Consider the following 23,924-nt stretch of genomic DNA (forward strand, 5'->3'; position numbering starts at 1 on the left):
TCTGAAACATTAACCTTTTTGAAAATTTTGGTTAACTTTATTTCTAGTGCACTGTTTTTGTTTGAAAAACGCCAGTCTGGGATAGAGCGTCCACTATAAATGTTGGTGTAAACTGAACAATAGTGTTCAAATCAGCATATAATCCTGGGGAATGTAAATGTGTGGTTGCCCCAAAACTGCTGCTTTCGTGTTTTCAATGTTTTATTATCAAGTGATTTTAAGATTCAGTTCATGGGTGATCAGGTCCTACACGCACAATTGGCCACATCTGGAGACTGGCATTGTGAGAATTCAGATTGCATGAGTAAGAGAAGAATCTTCAAATCGTTCTCCATTCCTTGGCTGCATAGACAGTAGTGTGGGAGTTTACAGGCTTTTCAAATCAAGCAGCAAATAAATTAACAGTTGATTGAATAGTTCTTATTTTTAGGTCTTAAAATTGTTCCCATTATTTTAAGAGATAATGGGAACTGCAGATGCTGGAGAATTCCAAGATAATGAAATGTGAGGCTGGATGAACACAGCAGGCCAAGCAGCATCTCAGGAGCACAAAAGCTGACGTTTCGGGCCTAGACCCTTCTTCAGAGAGATGAAGGGTCTAGGCCCGAAACGTCAGCTTTTGTGCTCCTGAGATGCTGCTTGGCCTGCTGTGTTCATCCAGCCTCACATTCTATTATCCCATTATTTTAAATTGGGTACTTAAAGGTGGAGAATTGAACACTTGATTGAAAATGCTGATTTTTGTTTTCTATTGATAAATCTGTTTTCAGTTGTATAAGTAAAACTAACCCGGAATACCACTGTCGAAATTGTCGAATAGTACTATTAGAAATATTTGCAATTTAGGCAGTCTGCTTGCCTGTTTTGATTGAAAATTTTACATTTACTGATTGGATTAACTTGCATAATCACAATTTATGGATATAGGTATTACTGGACAAGCTGGTCCCTAAGCTGCCCACACAAATCAATAGCCAGACCATCTCAACCAAATGGCACCTAACCATTGCATAGCCATCTCGATGTCTATGGGAAGCAAAACCAACAACTGCATTGTCAAGCAGTAAAAACTACTTCCCATTTGCTGTCTTAATACCTTGCAGCATCTTGTTTGTTTTTATCTTCTGCTGTTCATAGGGTACATACTCAATGGTTGAATCACAGGAATATAGAATGTTACAATCAGAAGGGTGCCATTCCATCCACCATTCCTGTCTTGGCAGTTTGAGAGATCTTCAGTTAGTTGCATTCCTCCTTCAAGCATGTATCTGGTTTTCTTTTAAATTTTATTATTGACCTATCGTCATAAATCTGATCTACGGATTATCAACCCACCTGTTGTCAAAAACACTTTCTCCCGAACTGTTAAATCTTTCCTCCTCTCCTGTAAAGTGGGCATGCTAACTTCTTTGGATTCTCCATCGGATTCTCCATATACCTGAAGTCTTCATCTTTGGTGTAGTACTGGTAAATCTTTTCTACAATTTCCTCAAGGCTCTGATGTCATTCCTGAAGTGCGACACTCAGAATTAAATGCAGTATTCCATCTAAAGCTAAAATAGTGTTTTAGCAAATGTTAGCATAGCTTCCTTGCTTTTGTGTTGTGCATTTATAAATGGATGCATCCCATTTGTTTCCTAGTGGGGGAATCTTGAACTAAGAAGCAACGTTACACAATAAGGGGGCATTCATTTAAAACTGAAGTTTAAAGGGATCCCTTCTCCCAGAGGGGAGTTACTGTCTGTAATTCTTTACTCTGGGGAGTTGTGAAAGCTAGATCACTAAAAGCATTTAAAATCACAGAATCATACAGTGCAGAGGAGGGTCCTTCACTCAAATGAGTCTGCACTGACTAAACTACTCTAAATCTGCAATCATCCCATTTTCCACCATTTGGGTCATAACCCATGAATGTTACAACGTACCAAGTGCTCATCCAAGTATTTTGTTTAAGGTTGTGAAGTTTCCTCCCTCAATAACTATCCCAGGCAATGCATACCAGACCCCCACCACTCTCTGGGAGAAAAACATTTTCCTGACATCTGCCTCTTGCCCTTTGCCTTAAAATTGTGGCTCCTTGTTATTGATCCTTTACCTAAGGGGAACAGCTACTTCTGATCCAGCCTGACTGTGCTTCTCATAATCTTATATGCCACGATCAGGTCCTCTGTCAGCTTCTCTGCTCTGAAGAGGAGGCAGATAAATTTTTGAAATGTCAAGGAGTTTGGTGGCTTTACTGAGCTTGTTTGATGTGCTGAATGGCCTACCCCTCCCTTTCTTATTTTTTTAACACAGCTTTTCCTGCCGCATTCAAAGATTTATATTCATACACCACTTGGTCTGACCTATCCTGCACCGCCTTTAAAATTATGCGAAGTTTTATTCTAGTCCTGGTCTCCTCGCACATTTCCTCATCAACTCTATCAGAACAACTGACAATGCCTTTCTCCCTCATATATGCTAATTTCGCTTTCTCCTAAATACAACTACGCTATCTGCCTTAATTGCTCCCTGCCTTGGCATGTTCTCACTACCCTCTGGATAGAGACTTTTCTTCTAAATTTGCTATTAGATTTCTTGGTGGCTGTCACCTACTGATGGTGTCTAGTTTTGTTCCCATAAGGGGAAACTCTATCAAAATCTTTCATGATTTTAAAGACTTCTATTAAATCACTTTCAGACTTCTCTCTTCAGCAAAAAGGATTAGGTCCGTTCGTCCCTTCCTAATAGTTATTACCTTCTGGATTTTGATGTCATTTCCTGCGTTGGACATCAAGGAAACCTAACCAGATAAATAGAAAGCGGGACATAACACCAGCGCTTCGTCGGAGGCTCACTGATGATGTTGCCTAGAATGGTGACGAAACGTCTGAAAACGAACGTTCCAGCTCAGCGAGCAAACTCACATCCAGAATCTCAACCTGAGCTACAAATCTTCTCAAAACTCGCTAGTTATTACCTTGCCGTTCTGGTATCACTTTTGTAGGTTTTTTTGTATCCCGCAGTTGTCATCTTATCCTTTTCATAATATTGGCAACGTTAATTGCTTGCAGCCCAACAAGTGTGGTCCAATCAAGATCTTACACAAATTTAACATAACTTTTCAACTTTTGAATTATAGGTCTAGAAATAAACCTTAATGCTGACAAATTGTGCTGTTGTTAATTTTGGGATGGGACAAAGTAAGCTTTGCAATTTGATCATGTTAATATGCTTTCACTGGAGAAACAGATCTTTAAATATGTTTTTATGGCGTAATGACATTGCTCACAAGGCCAACATTGTTTGCTCATCCTTAGTTGCACTTAAACCACTGCAGTCCATCTTGCTCAAGTGCTGCTAGGAAGATAGTTTAAGGATTTTGAACCAGCAAAATTAAGGATCTTCAAGTGAGGATAGTGTATTACCCAGCGTGCTAATTGAAGCTGGTGTAAGTTCCAATTTCCTGCAGCAGTGCATATTATACACCATGCACATGGCTGCAATTGAGCATCCGTAGTGGATGTGATGCTACTTTGTACTAGATTAAAAGCAAAATACTGCTAGAAATCTGAAATATAGAATGATGTAGAAATTCAGTAGGTCTGGCAACATCTGTAGAAAGAGAAACAGACTTAATGCTTTCAGTTTAACAATGCTTCTTTGGAACTGTCCTGATGCAGAGTCATTTAAATCACTGTTTAAACTCTGTTTCACTCCAAAGATGCTGCCATAATTGGAGTTCTTCCAGCATTTTCTATTTTGATTACTGTGTTTTGGGTGTTGTCGAGCCTGTTGAGAATTGTTGTAGCCGCATTCATCTGGCCAAGTGAAGAGTATGCATTTTTATATTTTGATTTATATTTTGTAGATGGATAGGCTTTGGGAAGATAGACAAGTTAATTGTCGCAGAATTCCCAGTCTTTGCCTCTTGCACTTGTAGCTACAGTATTTATAAGGTTGGTTCACTTAAATTCTTGGTCAATGATAACCCAGAATGTTGCGAATAGGGAATTCAATGATAGTAATACCATTGAATGTTATGGGGAGATGGTTAAATTATCTCGTTGGAGGTTGTCATTGCTAGTCACTTGCTGCTTAGCTCCAATCTGAATGTGTCCAGGTCTTGTAGCATTAGTACAAGGATTTCTTCATATTTGGAGGAGTTACAAATGATGTTAAATATTATCCAGTCAGTTTCATTGCTGACCTTTGATTGGAAGGTCGTTGCTAAAGGAGCTGAAGCTGGGTGGGCTCAGCTATTCTGAGGAATCCCTATGGTGACTCCCAAGAATTGATTTTTGGCCTCCACAACTGTCTTCCATTCTGCTAGGTATGACTCCAACCAATGAGATATTCCCCATGATTCCTGTTGACTTAAATTTTTTCAGGACTCTTTACCTCCTTCAGTCACTCTCAATGTCAACATTAGGCACTCTCATTCCCTTCCTTTTTGTTCAGTTCTTCTGTCCGTCCTTGAATCAATAACAAGATTAGGAGCTGAGTGGTCCAAGCAGAATGCACACATTATTAAACAGATTAGCCTCATGTAAGTGCCATAACCATGTTTTAAATTGTTCCTCCAAATCCCCAGTTAGCATGCCCAACTGGGGAAAGAGTTTGCCTGAATCAACCTTGTTTGTCCCTTAAGTATTTTGTAAGTTTCATGAGGTCACCACCTTCTCTTTCCATTAGACAGTTCTGCCACCTTAGAAACATGTCTGGTGAACCTTTGCACTCGTCCTAAGGCAATAATAAATTTCCTGAGATAAGGACACCAAAATTTCAGTGTATGCCATTGAAGCTCTCATTGTACTACTTCTGTACTCAAATTCTTTTGCAATAAAAGTTAACATTCCTCATAACCTTCCCAGCAGTTTGCTGCTCCTGCATATAAGCCTTCTGTGTGTTGTTGACGAGAACATCTATCTCCCTTTGTACATCTATACGTTCTAATCTCTGACCATTTAAGAAATGCTCTGCATATCTGTTTCTCCAACCAAGTGGATAAGCTCACATTTTTCCACATTATATTACATCAACCATGTTCTAATCCATCCTTATGTCTATCCTAATCATCCTGAAGCCATTATAAATCTTTCTTACAACATGTGTTCCCATTTAGCTTTGTCATCTTTCAATTTAGAATTTTTCACTTGGCCCCCACCTCCAAAGTCATTTATGTGTATTGTTAAAAGCTGGGGCCCTGAATGCTAATCCTTGCAGTCCATCTACAGTCATAGTGTTTTGGTTGGTTGGCTCGTCGAGCTGGTTTGTTGCAGACCAACGAGCTACAAATCCACTCTAAGACCTTAAAACCATACATTCCAATGCAAAAATAGCCCATTTATTACTAATTTTTTTTGTCTGTTAGCCAAGCAGTGATCCATGCCTGTCCAAAACCACCTATCCCATGCACTTCAATTTTTCTACACCCTCTGTAACTTTGAAATTCTAAGTGCACTACATCCATCAGCTCTCCTTAATCAATTTTAGTTATTAAAATCTTTCCGGAGAAAACCTTCCCAAGTTCATGAAACTTAACTTTACATTTGCAAAGCTGTGCTTACTCAGATTATCATTATCTAAGTATCTATTTATTCCATCCTTTATAATAGATTCAGCAGATAGTTCTGGAACACAAGCCATCGAGGCTGTTGCTAAGATGTTGGTAGGGCATGTTGCCGTAGTATCTTCCACTGTTTCTTGTCATCACATGAAGTGAATCAAATGAACTGAAATTGGTATCAGGGATGCTGGAGACCTTGAGGCTGAGGTGGTCATCCATGAGGGACTTCTGACTGAAGAGTGATTGCAGTGCACCAGCTTTGCCTCTTGCATGGATGTGCTGAGCTCCCTCATCAATAAGAGTAGAGAAATTTGTGGAACTGCCTCGTGCTGTTTTTATTAAGTTGTCCAGCACCAATCGCAGCTGGCTGTAAGACGCTAAAGAACTTTGATCTGATCCATTGGGTGTGGGATCCCTCATTCCTTTTATCGTGAGCCTTATCAGTTGTTGGATTGCACTTCTTAAAAAGATTTCACCAGGTTGACTGCTCAGTTTAAGGTATGTCCTGCTTATTGAATCTGCATCGGTGCTTCTCCTGTTTTGATGCTAATGGTGGAGTGTGGGATATGCGGGGCCATGGGATTACAGCTGGTGGTTGAATACAATTCTGCTAATCGGAAGATTTGAAGTATTTTATCCTTCTCCAGTTTTGTCTGTAAAATGAGTTTTTAAAAAAAAATTATTTTCCTTTTCCTTTTGTTTTGAAGTAAGCTGTGCCTCATTTGTGTCTGTCTGTGTCTGTCTGTGTCTGTCTCGCTCGCCCCCTCCCACCCTGTCCTTCTGTTTGTGAAGTCCAACCTCTTAATAATCCAACGCAAACAGTCTTTACTCTTAAGTGTTAGAACAAAGATATGGTTGACTCATACATTCAAATCAGGGAGATGATTGTTGCAATGTGTGCACACAAACAAGCAGAGTAGGAAACGAAGTGAAAGAATGTCAAGAAATGAAAGACTTACAACTAGGAAATTAAACTCAATGTTATGGATGTTAATTCCTGTGATTTCTGTCAGTGTCCTGTGAAGCTTTAGTCCTATTGGAGTTTGAATTCAAGTCAGTGCCATTGGCTGAAATGGCAGAATTTCTTTCGAAGTTGATAAAATTACTGCAAAGTTATGTTTATGTGCAGACTTGGCCCACTTTTGTGGTAGTAACAGAAATCTTCCAGAAGACTAATTTTTGATGGGTTTATTGGACTTGAGGCAAGTTTAGTGCGGTCTGAAGTATAGTTTTCTGCAGAGGTTCTCAATGTTAATAACAGATTGCACTTTCTTTTATCAGACAGAAGCAACAATTGAGAAAATGTTCAGTTAAACCTGTTTTCATTTACTAGGAATCTTATTCATATAACATGCTCATTGACGTAAGTGATTTCATTTAACAGAGCAGTTTCTATGCCCCAGTCAAAAACTATATCGTTCATTGTACGAAAGACTTGTTGAGCCATCAGCAGCAGAGGTATTGAGTTTCACTAGCTCCATGTTGTTTCCGAAATCCTGCTGGGGAGAATCAGCAGGTGTGGCAGCATCTGTGGAGAAAGAAACGGAGTTGATGTTTGGAGTCTGACATGGACTCTTCTGAACCTGCTGGCGAAACATTGTTTACCGCCTCTTTGAGTTGGTTTGACAGCAAAGAGCACACAATAGAAAGCAAGAAATTCCAGTAGAGTAGTTGTTTCTGAGATTTAAAAACAATGCTGGAGTAAGTCAGCAGGATAGCAGTTTCGGAGTTACACATTTCCATGTTGTTATTCAAAATTATTTATCATGACTTAACTGGGAAGTCTATGCTAATAATGATGCCCCACTGTTCCGCAAGCCATCATAAAATGAATGAAATTGCAATTAGACCACCCAAGTGACCAATTTACCTAACTCTTATTCAAGATAAAAGCAATTCACACCAGGTTTTGTATCTAACAGAAAATAGCTCTTAGCTATCGTAATACTCTTGACTCTTCTTTAAAAAAAGGCAGAAGAAAGGTAGAGTTTCCAATCTACTATTCAAATTAAATTATACTATTTTTATTTTTAAGAAGAAACCAAAATACCCATGCACCCATTCACAATTAGGACATTCAAAAGACAAACTTTGTTGTTGGACGAAAAAGAATATAAACAGCAAAAGCAAAATTCCAACGATCTAAAATCCAGATCTCAAAGAGCAGGTTATATTGTCTCTCAGTTCCTCTTGATTTTTAGCATTGATGACATGCTGTCTGCAAAACAATGATTCTTCTTCACTACAGTGGGTGATCTGGCAGACCAAGGCCTTTTCTTGTTTGGAATCTTCGAAGCTAGCTTGGGTTTTTTTTCCTGTTTTCTCCCTCCATGTGAGAGGATAAGTGGAAGCTTTCAATTTGCAAGCTGTAGATCTTTCTAGCTGTACTTGCACTTATAGCTTTTGGCTGTGCTGCAAATCTTGATAATCAGGATTACGGTGAGGCAGAAATTGCTTAACTCAAAGCCTCTGTGTGCCACTTAGTTGTAAAATTTTTCCCATACTGCTTCAAAAAGCATGATTGTCTGGCACAGATGTAAAATGGAGCACTTTGGTATCAAAGTCCCAAAACCACCCTGTTATTTGGCTGTTTAGTAGTTCAACTTCCATTTCAGTTTATAGTCTCCAAAACGTGTAGATTTCATTACAAGTTCCATTCTCCAAGTATTGCTGCTTTTCCAGTTTTATTGGCTATTACAATTTATGAATTTCTCTCACCCAGTTACATTTTTGGGATATATAAATATGTAGCCATGATCCACTTGAGCAGGTGCACTATTACTCAAACAACCATGACAAAAGTTAAAGGTTTAGTCAAAGTACGTGAAAAGTCTCCCCTCCATCTGGGTGCTACACTCTGGTTAACAGAAAACACTTACTAGGTTTTTGTTCTTAATGCTATTAAATATAAATAAATGAATTTATAGGTGGCATGGTGGGTCAGAGGTTAGCACTGCTGCCTCACAGCACCAGGGTTGCTGGCACACTAAATGTGAAGTTGTCTTCGAGGCACTGGTTAGAGGCAACAGGTGGGAGAGAATATCCAGCTGTCATTCTGGTTTTGTTTACTTCACCACAAAGAGGAACCCTGTCTTTTCTGCAGTATGAAATCTCGTAAATGCTCAAATTGTTCACCTGCTTATGAGCCACTCATAGTTGTCAACATGCTGATGATTTTGTGCATCCACTGTTAGTCCTGAGTAGTTTGTGCAGTTAGCAATTATCACAGGCAAGATTGACTCTCTCACACTCCCAGTGGTGTGGCCTCTTAGCTCTGTTCTCCCATTGCTCAAATGTAACAACAGTGTAAGTAACCGGCAGTGAGTTCTTGTAAATTATTTTTTAAAATGTAGCAATTCCTTCTGCATTCCTTGGTTCAAAGAAGTTCCCATTCTGGTTCGCAATCAACAAGAAGAAAAATAAAAGTTGTGCTCTTTGCAACAATGTTTCTAAATTCTTTGGCACACTTATGATCAAATACTCCTGAGGAATATGATAGCTATAATTTCACATATTTACTATTTTGCCTACAGCTATAACAGGACCTTGCATCATTTGGCTGATCTTATGACTCCAAGAATTGCCATTCCTTAGCAGTGGAAAATGTCTGCGAATTCTTCTTCTACCAGCTCCCTTGGCTCTTTAGTGTTACATTCTCAGTTTCGGTTTTGCAGTCAGATAATTCAGTCAAGAGCACAATTATATAGTATTGTGAAATTCTGGTCTTCAAATGCAGAACTTTGTCTACCTGTTTCCGTCACCATCGTTGTCTTATTTGCGTCATGTGAAGAGGTGACTTATTTTATTGCATCTTTTGAGTACTAAATTGTCACCCCAATAAATGTATTTAATCCAGATGAATTGCTTTTTAACAAGCTGATTTTGTAATTGGATATGATGGAACTTGCCTATACAAATTGTTTTTGTCCTTAATCAGTGATTTGTCACTTTTAATACCTTGTCATTAATACCTTGGATTGTCACCAAATTTAAAAAATAAATATTCGTTCAGAATTGTTGATTTGGCTTATCAAGAATTGCTTTAACATGTGTTTGCACGTTCTGTCTTGCATCATCAATTCTATTTGCAAATTTTGGCTTGGAGCACCAATTTGTAATTTCAGTAATTAAACATAACTATTCACTTTCCTCAGAAATGATAAAATGGGGGTTTTGTATGAATCAAGGTAGCTTGAAAATGCCATTGTATACGTTCTCGCATCCATGAATTGATTTTAGTCCCTTGAAACATGATACATTTTAGGTTTTGGTAACAAAGTAATTGTTTTGGTTTTTTAAAGCTTACGTTGTCTGTCAGAAATGGGCTTGTTGGAAACTGTCCATACATCAGAGCATTCTTTCTCCCATGAACATTAAGGTTATGTCATTGTTTATCTCTCGAAGGCAAATGCATTGCCTGCTGTGCCTAGCAATGAATCTGACGCTGTTGTAATTTAGTTTGCTACAATGTTGATCCTGTTCTGCACAACAATGCCATCTGGTGTTTTCTTGAGGTTGGGGATTTCAATAAAAATGACGCCAAATGACATCTTCAGAAGTAACGGAAAGGACATCTTGTGGATCTGGTAATGTTCTACATGTCACATGTGTGGATCATCTAACTATAAGTTTTAGTAGTCAGTCACTAAAAGCTCACTTAATGCCACAGAACAAACAGAAATAATTGCTGAAGATATTGTGCTCTGCAACATAGATGGTAGAGATGCAAATTTTTGTCCATCTGCAATATTTTACCCCTTGGGCCCTATATTGTGAATCTAAAATAGATAGGAATTAGTGAACATAATCTGATTTTTAATCTATTGAACATTTGTCCTGTTGTTAACTCTTGTGTCTTTTCATTTCTCCAACTTTCTCACAACTTGCTGCTGATGAATTCCAAGCATTTGGAGTAAATCCTTTTATTTTTGTTGCTGTCTAAGATGCAGTTTTTGCTTTATGTAATGGTGTGCCTTTGTACTAAGATTTTTTTTAGTTAATTCGGTAAGGTATACCATGAATACTATTGATGTATGAGGATATCTTGTACTCCAATAGGGATCGAGATTTTTGTGTTTTGTATGACTAAACTGTTTGAGTGCAAGGAACCTGTGAAATTCCCAAATCTTTATCAATAAAAACAGCACCCTGGAAGGAGGCACATTATCTTGTTTTGACACACTAGGAGGGACTAATGAAGGAATGGGAGTATTGCAAGAATTTAATTAACAGGAAATTAAGCCAGAAAGCCTAGCCCCAAATTCCAACAGATGCACAAATCTCTCCCTGTCTCCCCATCACACCCCTAACTCCCTTTTTTCTCTGCCTGTATATCCTCCCCCACTACCCAACCTCCAGTGTCTGGTTTTGAGCACCTACATCACCTATATGATCAATTTAATCTAATTCAACATTCAATTTGATCTGGTCAATCATGAGCTTTAACTCCATTTTCCTGCCCCTTCCTGTATCCTTTGATTCATTCAGAGATTGAAAATTCATTTATTTCAGTCTCCAATGTTATTCAATAATGGTACATGCATAATTCCTCAGGTATGGAATTCCAAAGGTTCACAACAGTTATAGAATTCTCTCCTCATCCCACCCTAAATGTTACACCTTTAATTTGGAAGTGTGCCCCTTTTTCCTAAATTCTACAGCAAGGAGAAAAAAACTCAGTATCCACCCTGGCAGGCCCCGCTATAGTCTTGTATGTTTCCTAGAGATCATTTCTCATTCTTCTAAACGTCAGAGAAAGAGAATAGTGTTTTTTTTTCAGCCTTTCATTATAGAGCAGCCCATTCATCCCTAATTGCTTACTGCGCCTGCATTGCCAATTTCTTTTGCAAGCACATCTAAATTCTCTCAAAAATTAACAATTACAAGTTTCATACTACGTTTTAAAAAAAAACAAAGTGAATGACCTCTGAAATATTCTGTCTCAAACCTTGTTAATCTATCTTTACAGCTCTCAGCTCACATTCCCTGAACTGGGCATCGTCAGAAAACCTGTGTCACTCTAGGGCTCCTCATCTAAGTGATCAATATGGATTAAAAATAGCTTGGGACCAAGCAGTGATCATTGCAGCACTCTACTAATCACAACCTACCATCTTTAAAAATGTCTACTTTCTGCATCCAGTCCATTAATCAGTCCCCAATCCATGCTAATATAACACTGCCAACTTGTGTATTAACTTTTTTGTGACACCTTATCAAATTTTTTTTGGAAATCCAAATGTATAAAATCTACTGGTTCCCCTTCATCTATCTCTACTAGCTACACCCTCAACTCCCTTGGGTCTAGGCCCAAAATGTCAGCCTTCCTGCTCCTGAGATGCTGCTTGGCCTGCTGTGTTCATCCAGCTCCCCTCTTCGTTATCTCGGATTCTCCCAGCATCTGCAGTTCTCGTTATCTCTCTCTCGTAGTAGATTGCATATTTTTCAAATAACTGATGTTAAGCAAACAGGCCTGTAGTTCCATATTTTTCTTCTCTGCCCTTTCTTGAATAGACATTTATTGTTTGCTAACTTCCAATCACCTGTCTTATTGCTATTCTTGGCAACATTATAAGCCTTTTTTTAATCTAAAACTGTCCTGCAATAATGTCTTCAATGTCCTGAGTAAGCCGTGGATTGATCTTTTAAGTTTTTGTTTTTCAGTGAAGTTAATTTTGAATGTTTTGAATTGCTTCTTTAAATTGTTTCCACTGCTTGTTTATTGTGAAACCTTCTATTTACTTAGTCAGCCTCAGCCAGCTCTTTCTCTAGACCTGTGTATTTCGCTTTGTTGAAGTTTTTGTTTGTGATTAAAATGTGATTTCAAAATTTAACATTTGTTTATCTATCAGAGTAGATTGTACTCAACCATTGTATCATTACAAATTACATTCTTGTTGTTAAATTTGTGTGTTTGCCGTTAAAGTATCTTACTGACGTATTTCATTCGCATTAATTAAATTCTTTAAAATTGCTCATAATGCGCAATCAAGTTGTTGCATCACTTTCTTTGTATCCTTCCTACCGGTATCTGAGATATGCACTTGTGTTTTGTATCAGTTGATTTGTTATATTTAGCAACTTGTTACAGTTTCCTTGTCACAATTTATCTAAACATCTTTTTAATAAATGGTCAATGTACTTGTCTTTATCTGCAAACATGATTTAAGACCATTTTCAGGTCAAGTTTTAAATCTCACTGAATTAAGTAGAATCACATCAATGCCTTTCTTTTTTCCCCAATAGAAATTTAATTGGAAGTAGATGGTTGACCAAAGAAGAACTGGAGGAGATGCTAGTTGAACACATTTCTGACCAAGACGTAAGTGATAATCATTAAACAGGTTATGTTTCACTTAAAACGTTTGACGTTTTCAAGATGAAACAGAATTGCAAAACATATCGCTAAATTTTCTTGTAGAATGGTTCTATAGTTCAGTGGTTGTGATTTTTACAGCATGAAAGTATAACTGGATGTTAACCTTTGCAATCGGCATCAATTTGCAGGGGAAAATAATTTGCAGGAAATGAAAGGAAGGAACTTTCGATAGCCTAGGAGAAATCCTGCCTTTTCATTTCAGATGAAGTTAAGTTTACAAAATTTATGTGCAAGTTGTTGAGCTTTGTTAGAATTAATATTTTATTGTTACGACTAAGACTGGAAGAGAGTGCTATCACTCTTGTCCCATTACTCTGCAGGTCAGAATGAAGAGTACTGTTCCAGTTACCAAGATGATGAATTTACTATCTCGTCTATATAAGGTTTTAATCAAAAAGATCTATTAATCAGATTTCTGAACAAACACTAGTTTATTATGAGATTGTTATTCAGCATTGGTTCATTATGAAAGCAAACCTTATTTAATAAAGATGTTTTTGATGGTTAACAAGCATTGTGATATAGAAGTATACAGGCATGCACACTTTCTCACTTGCACATACTCTTAAGGGAAAGAAAGGAAATAAAACAGATTTTTCTGCAGGCATTGGCTTTTTGAACAGAGAGACATTTTGGCTAAACACTTGAGTACACTGTTCAGGAGTCTTGTGGACATGCCACTAATCGGAAGCACTTGTTCAGGTAGTATAATCTCTATGTTCTTTCAATCACTCTTTCAGAAAAAAAATAGGTTTCGCACTGAGCTCTAAGTTAGTGTTTGCTTTTCAGAAGCGGGCAGCTTGTTCTTAGCAAGGTATCCTCCAACATAGCTTGTTCTTGATAGGTATTTCTCCAACTGAACCAGATAAAATAAGAATCTCTCCAAGCCAGCCACTGTTTAGAATGGCCCCAGCCCCAGAAATTTCCAATAACTACTGTGAAGTTTCTCACTCTGTTACTGTTGTTCTCTCTCTCTTGGTATTTCCACAAGAGTTTGAATAATTCAATTTTCAAAAACCCTTCAAAACTTGAGTCCTCCAACACCTTTTTTCTGAAGGAGGTTCTTGACCCGAAACATCAGCTGTCCTACTAATCTGATGCTGCTTGGCCTGCTGTGTTCATCCAGCTCTACACACTCATCCTCCAACACCTACCAACAACTTTACTATTGGCTAAAAACTAGAAATATTCAAAGCTACGAATTCCAAATTGTGGATGGACATTGTGTTCAAAAAATGTTTTATTTTGAGTGCATCATTTGAGAAAAATGTGATAAGATATTTGGTATCTTCAAATATAAATGTTCTCGTGGAATAATAAAAATAATAAAAAAAAGTTAGCTCTTAGGTGCTCAGTGTGGAAAAGATAGTTGATGATCCTACAGTAAATTTTCTGGCACAATAAATGCTGCTTAGAGTGCCATAATGAACAATTTACACCAGTGTTGGTTAAATGTATGAATACTTGATGCCCGTTGTGATTATTTAAGCTTTTTTTTATTGCTATTCAGCGTAATGAAAATGCTATGAAATGATTACATGGCAATTTCCTAACTGAAACCAAATCCTCAAAATTTGTTCCTTTCTTTGAATCTGCAGTAAAGCTGTAATACTTTGGAATAAAAATTACCTTTTCGTAGTACAAATATTTAATATTAAGATATTTTTAGTTTTCTTTATCTGTAAAGAGAAATTTGTTATCCAATTCTGTCCTTGATGAAAGACCCATGTTTCTGCTAACTTGCTGAAGTCCCAGTAGGCATCTCTTGCTGTGTTGATTTAGGGGTCGGTGTTTCTGTAAGATTGTTCGTGTTAATCATGTTAATATCAGTCATATCTGCTGTTTTGATACCTTAGTGGGTAGATATATCTCTCAATTGGTATTAAGATGAAGAGAACAGGAACTGTTAGTTGTGAGCTTCCAGTTGCCTGCCACTTGAACACACCACCCCATTCCCTGACCAACATCTCCGTCTCGGACTCGCGGCATTGCTCCAGCACAGCTCAGCACAAGCACATTTCCCAGTTGGGAGCTCTACACCCTTCTGGACTCGATTTCAAGTTCAACAATTTTAGGACTTGCGGCACCTTCTCCAATGTCTTTACCCCAACCCCCAAATGCCAGGCCTTGTTATCACATGGGCTTGCTATCACACATGACCCATTGTTAGCCAATAATTGTCCCCATTTGTAGCAATCCATTCTCCCAGGCTGATTTGTTATCCACTCCTTTGTCTATTCAACAGTTCTTCTGTCTCTTTGGGCTCTATCTCCACCTATCATTTTACTCCTTTACCCCCCCCCACACTATCTCCTAGCTAACATCAATCCTGAAGAAGGGTTCCTGGACCCAAAAAGTTAACTCTGAATTCTCTCCACTGATGCCGCTGACCTGCGGAGCTTTTCCAGCAATTTCTCTTTTAGTAACAACTAACACAGCTAGCTATCAGCCAAGTCAGCTGTTTAGCTGCCAAAACAGCTCTGAGAGTCACTAGGGACAGAAAATTTGCTCCTGTTCGCTATGCCTGTGCTTGCTGGAAGATGTTTGTTTGTAGCTGTTCAAACTTAACTGTAACACCATGCATAGTTAGTAAACTACTGGTGCTGCTGCTAAAGTGCACCCTGGTCGGATACTGGATGATTATTGTTGCTTCAGGAATTCTAGCCCAATGGTAGGCAGTATCTCTATGTTCAGGAACAATGAAAATGAACAAAGATTTAGTTGGGGGTTGTAGTGAAGGTTAGGAAGAAAATTAAGCAAATTTACCAAGCTGAAGTTGTATCAATAGGTTAAGAATGACGACTGAAAATGAAATTGGTTTCTGCTAAATTCAGACTGATCCAGATCACTTGTGGATCCATTAAATGCATAACAAAAATGTATCTCCTCCAGCTAGGAGGGTTGACCAGATATACTCCTGTCAGTATGTGCTATACATTAACATCTTGTATCGTGTAACAACAAAATGGAAATGAGAATTGAGGGTTTCACAGAAACAAAAAGTAATGGCAAGCAATAAGTGAAAAGCTAGCATAAGTGTCATACACTTTGAAACACTTTCTTAATTATTTGGATTAACAAAAGGGAGCGAAATAAAAGAGTAGAGGGTTTTTAGGACAGCTTTGGGGCAGAGTTCTAAATAATAGAACCAAGATGCCTGAATTCTTAGACACGCAGCGGTGCAAATTGGATGAGCGTTGTATATGTCGGAGGCTGGTATTGATAGGATAATAGGACAAGCCATGAGTTTGCAGGAAATTAGATAAGAGGGTTGTTCATACGTTTGTACATGAAGTCTGGAATTTAAAATTCACTCTATTGAAAGACAAATGACCAGTGCATCCAGTTAATGGGTGAACGGAACAAAATGCAGGCTTCAGAATGTTGTTTGAGAATTTGTGGGAGATGAAGTTCAGGAAACCAGAATGGAAAATATTGGAAAAGCTAGCCCTGGATATAATAAAGATATAGATTATAAATCAGGGCAGTTCAAACTTGGGTTCCGTCAATTTAGAATACATGGTGGCTCAGTGGTTAGCACTGCAGTCTCAGTGCCAAGGACCCGGGTTTGATTCCAGCCTCGGGTGACTGTCTGTGTGGAGTTTGCACATTCTCCCTGTGTCTGCGTCGGTTTCCGCCAGGTGCTCCGGTTTCCTCCCACAGTCCAAAGATGTGCAGGCTAGGTGGATCGGCCGTGCTAAGTTGCCCATAGTGTTCAGGGGTGTGTGGGTCATAGGGGGAACGGGTCTGGGTAGGATGCTACAAGTGGGGGGTGGTGTGGACTTGTTGGGCTGATGGGCCTGTTTCTACACTGTAGGTAATCTAATCATAAACTTTCAAATTACATTAACAAAATGATTGCTCTGTCTCTACTTAAAAGGCATTATTTGTTTATTGAATATTCAAGCAAACTGCACAATATAATTAAAAATGAGATTTGAATGTGAGTTTAAATACATAAAAGTTTGTTTATTTGAATTATTCTAATTAAAATGAGCAAGCATTAAATCTATTTAAGTAAAATAGGAGTTAATTTGAATCAGAGGTTGTTCAGGGAAAGTTGCATTTTGTTTCTGCCCATCAAAACCTTAACATCAACCATTAGGCTTCATAATCAAGTAAATTTTAATTGTGTGGAAACGCATGTAGGCTCTGACACCTTTCAACTTGTGTTCTAGGACAAACCAAACATAAAATCAGTAGATAATCTACTGTAAAATTACAACAGTTTTCATTTACATAATATCTTTAATGTAGTTTAAACTGTTTAATGTATTAATATTTGAATAGAATGTTTACAGATAGATCTTGCTTGGTGTAAGATATGTGTACACTGGTTAATCAAACAGCTGAAACATGCTACATAAACAGACCTTTGGCCTGTAATTAGGTTAATTCCATTTGTACACTTGCCTAACAAGGTGGCTAATGAAGAATTAAGCATAGTCTTTTTTTCTTCTTTACTGTCATTTCTCAAGTCATCCAGGTATTGCTTGTAGATTGTTGGTCTACAGGGACTGGCTGCTTTTTAATAATTAAATGTTTACTGCTGTGCAGTTGATGTACTTTCATACATCCATGTCCTTGTTTCTATTGCATGACTGTAGCAACACAGTGTAAGATTGCCAATATTTTCTAAATATGGATTAATGATTGAATGTTGGTGTTTGAATTTTATTTGGTAAGGGGCTGCTTGTCTGTGTGAATGTAGTCTTGAAGGTATGTAAACCATCTTTTAGCTATCTGGTATTTTTAAGGTTGCAACTTGCAGTTTATAAAGAAAAATCGCCTTTACAACAATCACTTGATTGTGACACAAGAAGCAGACACCACTATCTGCCCTCCAAACGACTCACCATCCTGACTTGAAAATATGTCCCAGGGATAGTGTAGGGGGAGATGCTTAAGTTAGTTCACAGGTTGGTGCAACATCGAGGGCTGAAGGGCCTGTTCTGCGCTGTATTGTTCTATGTTCTTTAACTGTCACTGGTTCGAAATCCCTTCCTACCAACACTAGGTGTCCCCACACCATGTGGACTGCCGTAGTTCAAGAGGGCAGCTTACCTCCACCTTCTCTCGGGTGTCAAGGGATATTCAATGTATATTAGCCCAGCTCGTGAGCCAGTCTTCTATGATTTAATAAAAGGAAGTAAAGGACTTATGGCTGTCTGACGATGTGTGTGTCCGGGAGGGGTTCACGTAGCTAGGAGATCCCTAGATTTGTCTACTGGCTGAATTATCCTTTCCAGTTAGATTAAGAACCTGTATAACAACTGAAGGCTTTGTTCTTAGAATTTTTTGTTGTTTCTCATTGTGCAGAGTCTAAAACTAAGGCATAAGGAGTTGTGCATTTAAGGTGGAAATGAACTTTTTTTTGCTGAGGATGGTAAATCTGTATAGTACTTTACTGGAGGGGCTGTTGAGGCTTGCTTGTAAGAATATTCCAGGCTGAGATAGACAGACAGATTTCTCATTTTTAAGGGAATCAAGGGTTATAGAGCAATGGCAGGAAAGTGGAGTTGAGGATTATCAGGTCAGTCATGATCTTATTGAATGGCTGAGTAGATGTGGGCAACATGACCCACTTCTGTTCCTGCATCTTATTGTCTTAAAACACTTTTTAAGCAGTAGAGTTTTTTTTAGGTTTAACACAGTAGTTAATCTTTTAAATATTGTGCATAATCCAGTGAGAATTCTAACTTCAACAATTATAAAGATACTAATTAAGACCAAAGATAACTGATCTCTCCCGGGGAGTTACAAATATAAAATAGCCAGTGTGAAACCTTCAGTCTTTGTCTGCATCCCAAGCAATTCCTATCCATCAGCTGTTATTCGAGTCTCCATTCTTTGTCAAAAGAGATGATTTTAAATGGATATGCAGCTTCTATCCAGCCATGATGAATAATCAAAGCTTGTTTGATAAGTATTTCATTATTGTCTTGCTCGAAAATTGGTTAAATGCATATTAATGCAGATTGTCCAAACCATTCTTCCAACCCAAATCTATTCACAAGCCAGTCCCAATTTTGGAATTGCTTGAGCTAATTTAGGCCAGATTCAGTGCAGGACTGTATAGAAGATAATGTGTTTAATTGTCAATTGTCCTTTTTTTAATAAATAGCTGACCTATTAAGTAACATTAGTCTTTCCTTTTATGTTTTAAACAGTACCTGTACTTTCTTCGCTTACTGGAGCGTATGCTATCCTTACCATACTGCAGTATTAAGGAAGAATATGTGTTGAAATTTCGCAGAAAGATGGAAGATCAGTCTAAGCAACAGATAATTGAACCTTTACAATTTGATGAGAACGGAGTAGCTTTCAGTAAAGGGGAAGGTAAAAACAACTCTACAGTAGAGTCTGGCATTCATTTCTGTCTTTGAGCAAAGTATATGTTCAGGTTCAGTTTCCTTTTTAATTAGTTTTGTGCTGTAGCCCTCTGAAGTTTTGTCAATATTCCATTAATTTTATTTACTTTGATTTTTTTTGCACGATTTGCATGTGTTCAGTTGGCTAATAAAAGAAATCGAGTTTTTTAGGAATTACATTACGGGTTCTTTGTCCCTCAAAGCTGCTTATGATATTTGGAAGTTTTCTCCATAATTCTACACTTTTTGTTAAAATAGTGTGGTAATAAATGCCATTCTGGTGCTCTCAACTACTGGCATGTCACCAAAAAATATTCAATGGAACTATGCTTCATGTTTTTCAGCTAAATAGAAACCAACTTTGAAATGTGCATGTTACTTATTGTCTTACATACTTTGGGGACAGGAATTCTACTGAAGTTGGGTTAACAGACAGCAACTAATAGAAGAAAGATTGGTCAAGAGGAGTTTTGCTAATTTCCAGCTGTTTATATGATATGCTTCATCTTGTACGCAGATTTTTACCATGTTATATATTCCGGTTATACATATGGTTCACAGATTCTGGACAGCTCAGTAACATAAATTAAACCAGACTGTTTGAAATTTCTCAAGTTCACAAAGTGATGAAAACTAAACAAATGATAACCGCATTATTGGTTGTGGGTCACAGCTGCATTACTAGAAGGCATGCATGTCGGCATGAGTATGACTGACGGCTGATGTGTACAATAAACTCCAACAGATTCTGTCCTTGCAGCAATGGAATATGGAACCTTTTATTTATTTCATTAAACCAAATATGAGCATTTGACAAAAGTCATGGAAGTGAAATTAAATCACTAAATATCTATTAAATAGTATATCTAAAGAACATTTTGAGATTTGTACAATTGTGTTGGGTCCTGTTGTGGCACAATGGTGGTGTCCCTGCCCCTGCATTAGTAGGGCCTGGGCTCATGTCCCACCTCCTCCGGGGCGCGTAATAACATCTCTGATCAGGTTGATTTGAAAAAAATGTACAGTTCTATATAACATGGTAAGCTTAACTTTTTGGTCTGTCAGAATCCCCAAGATATTGATAGTGGGGGATCCTGCAATGCTATTACCCTGTTAATTAAGTCCTTGATGCCAGCTGCTATCTTCTGTCCTGCTACCTTCAATAATTTCTGTACACTTAAGCTCAGGACTTTGGCTTCTGCACTCCCTTTTAAAACCGTACTCTAGAGGTTGATTGGCTCGCTGAGCTGGTTTGTTGTTCGGCAGGCGTTTCGTTACCATGCTTGGTAACATCCTCAGTGCAGCCTCTGATGAAGCATCGGTGTGTTTTCCCGCCTGGTTTTTAAACTCTGGGGTCCATTGCAATGGATTACTTCACTTCTGGGTTTCCTCTGTAGTGGAATGGATATGGGGTCGAGTTCAGTGTGTTTATTAATAGCCTATTTCTTCAGAAAAGGACGGGTCTAGGCCTGAAACGTCAGCTTTCCTACTCCTCTGATGCTGCTTGGCCTGTTGTGTTCATCCAGCTCTACACCTTGTTATCTCTAATGTTCAGTCCTGTGTACATTTCCTCTAGCTGTCTAATTAAGCTTTACTCCTAGGGCCTCGCTTTATATTCTACCCTGTTATTCCAGGCCCAAACCCTGCAAACTTGCGCTCCCTATCTCCATGTGCTTTTATTTGATATGTATTGAAGTAGATCAGGTTCAATATTCACTGAGAATGGATGTGCAACTCCTTTTTGTAAAAATCAGGGCACAAGGCATTTGGTCTCATAGGTGAGGAAGTTCTCTTTCATAGAAAGTTTGCACAATTAAGAAAGACAAATCTTTTGAATCAGTTTGAAAATGCTTTACTTAGTGAGATAATAGCCTCAGGAGATGAGAAAGCTTGTCGATGTTTGGTTATAATCTTTTTCTAATTCCGGTAAACAATTTATTTATTTTTAACAGATTATGTTTTAACTTAATTGTTCTCTCATTAATGTTATCAACTTCTGAAAAAGATACTACTTAGTCAACGGCTCTTGTATCTGTACTTAAATGAGGAATATTGAAGTGCAATTGTGTTAGTAATCATAATTGACATTAACTCTAGGTAAACGGAAAACAGCTAAAGCAACAGTCATTGTACGAGACCATGGAAGTGGAAAGGTAACAGTGAATGGGATGGATTATTTGCTGTACTTTCAATCATTCCAGGAAAGGTAATTATTATCTAATGGATTCCAGTGGGACGGTAGCACTTTGACATGTGTGAAAATTTATTTAAGAATCACATGCGCTTCATTGCCAGCTTTGGGAAGAGGAATTTAAAATTTGCAAAGCATGTCTTTTTGTTTTCATACATAATTGTTTTGTTTTGGCTACCTCAAACCCTTTTCTCTGACAAAATCTAATGTTTTTTTTTGCAAGCGTCTAATAGCATACAAGTTCAATGGTTTGCATTACCTATCCCCACAATTGTCACAATTAGTTTCTAAATGTTGGTTGGTATTATGTCTTGGACCTTGTAACATTTTATTCTGGAAAAATTGATTTTACTGTGTGATGGAGCCAAACATTTTGAAAGTACATGTGCTGAAAACTGATACCAGGAATTGAGCTAGTCATTGATTCTGGGAGTGGTCTCCCTACCCACTTCTGTTAATATTTTTAGACTACTGATAAGCATCCCCTCATCTATCACTCACACGGCCAGATCCAAGGCTCCATTCACTTTGAGCTGTGCAACTCAAGGATTTGCCTTAGTGGGGGATATTACCACTTCAGTATTTTGCTAAATCATAGGGCTCAACAAAACTCATCCAATTCTCTATCAAAAGAAAAATTAAACTCTCGATGACATCACATTTCAGAAGTTGCACATCCTCTGTTGCATCTCTAACAAAATTGCACATGGAATAAGGAACCTCAAACAAGAATTGTTCAGCAAACTGTTATCAATTAAACAAGACACTACAAATATTTTTGTAAGATTGGTTTGACCACTATCTCTATGTACCACTGCGCTGAGGCCTTCAAAACCATGACTGAGATATCGGTTTCCACAGCAAATATTGGAGACACATGTCAAGACCATGCAGAAGTCCAGATGCAGCTGAATCTGAGGGAATTGGAAATTCTGATGGATAATTAACATAGCTCTGGAAATGTTCCTTAAGTCAGAAAATTTGGAGGGTTCCAACTCACATAACAGCTGCCGGAGAAAGTGTGGAGGATTGATAACCGATTGAAAACCTGTTAACTGAACTCCCAACTCTCCACTGAACCCCAACTGCTCCTCTCCATCCTCCCACCACTGTCACCACCTGCCTACCTAAAAGGTCATCAACCTAAAACGTTAACTCTATTTCTCTCAACAGTTGCTTCCTGACGTGGAAAGTATTTTTTTTGTATTTGCTGTTTTTGTAAAAATAGCATTGTTTACTTAAATTACAAAATCTCCCCCACCCTCAGAAGCTGTTCCTTTTGTATACAGTAAGTACCTTAATAGCATTCCTGGGGCTGCTGAATAGAAGAACTCAGCCATCCTGTGACCAGCAGCTCCCAGAACCACCATGTAACTCTGTTGAACAATCTATTGTGCAACTGCTAAATGTGCCTTATTTTTATTCATTACTAGCAAGGCTAGTAATTCAGAGAATTGCCAGTTTTTGCAAGCCAGTAGTGGAAACTATTATTAGTACAGTGAATCCATGTGAGCTTTTGAAAAACTTTGTCTGGGGTAACTGGGTTAATCTAGCTATATTTAATTAATTTTTGCTGAACTCAGATTTCCTTATGTAGCTATAATATGAAGGAAACAAGTTTATTTCTTTTGCCCCGTGTGCTTAAGGAAATGTATTTATTATAGACATTATTTATTAAATTAATATTTATTAAAATGTAATAGGTCATTGTCAACGTGTTTGGTATTTACTTAGTGTCAAATAGAATTACAGGTTCAAATTTTACAGGAATCAGTCAAAATACTGAATTGTTGCATGATTCTCTTATTTAATTCAGTATCCATGTGCACCATCACCTCGCAAGTATGATCTCTGATTCACAATTAGCAGTGCCATGTGCAAATAATTATGCTATCGGTAGAAATATAATACTTCTGTTTTAACATGTTGTTCCCTGTGATTTCTAGAGAACAATTGATGTTCCCTTTCCAATTCCTGGACCGATTAGGAATGCATGACATGGAATGTACAGTGCATTCAGGTGGCATATCTGCACAGGCAGGAGCTATTCGCTTGGCTTCTTCAAGGGCTTTGCTTAATTTTATCACTGAAAAAGAGGTGGAATCCATGAGACAAGGTAACTATAATTTCAGTTAAACTTACGAAATAATTTACATCATCCATTTACAATGTGTATGTGCAATTTGAAAATATTACTGCAAAGCTGGCCTTTCTTTACCATTTAAATAAAGCCAGAGTTTAAAATATTCAGCAAACAAGAATGTGCCAGACTTTAACTGAAGATTATTTTTGTCTCCTGTCTGCTGGTACTAGACATGGCTAATACATAATTTTCATTTTTCTAAATTAAATATTTGTAGGGAAGGCCAAAGATAAACCAGATTTAAAATTCATTGTGCCAACATTGGCATCCTCATTACTGTTGTTGTGTTGGGT

The 23,924-nt window shown here is 37.9% G+C and overlaps 1 protein-coding gene across 2 annotated transcripts in view; it reads left to right on the forward strand.

Annotated features, from left to right (window-relative positions):
- mrps9 (mitochondrial ribosomal protein S9) overlaps nucleotides 1-23,924 on the forward strand; it is an 80,261-nt gene that overhangs the window by 53,664 nt on the left and 2,673 nt on the right. For both annotated transcript variants that reach the window (XM_059646606.1, XM_059646605.1), the window contains 4 exons: nucleotides 12,794-12,869; nucleotides 19,097-19,265; nucleotides 21,395-21,503; nucleotides 23,435-23,604. In XM_059646606.1, the coding sequence (XP_059502589.1) occupies nucleotides 12,794-12,869; nucleotides 19,097-19,265; nucleotides 21,395-21,503; nucleotides 23,435-23,604 (524 nt within the window). The remainder of the gene's footprint in view (nucleotides 1-12,793; nucleotides 12,870-19,096; nucleotides 19,266-21,394; nucleotides 21,504-23,434; nucleotides 23,605-23,924) is intronic.

The sequence above is a fragment of the Stegostoma tigrinum genome, chromosome 6, assembly GCF_030684315.1.
Source record: "Stegostoma tigrinum isolate sSteTig4 chromosome 6, sSteTig4.hap1, whole genome shotgun sequence".
Classification (NCBI taxonomy): domain Eukaryota; kingdom Metazoa; phylum Chordata; class Chondrichthyes; order Orectolobiformes; family Stegostomatidae; genus Stegostoma; species Stegostoma tigrinum.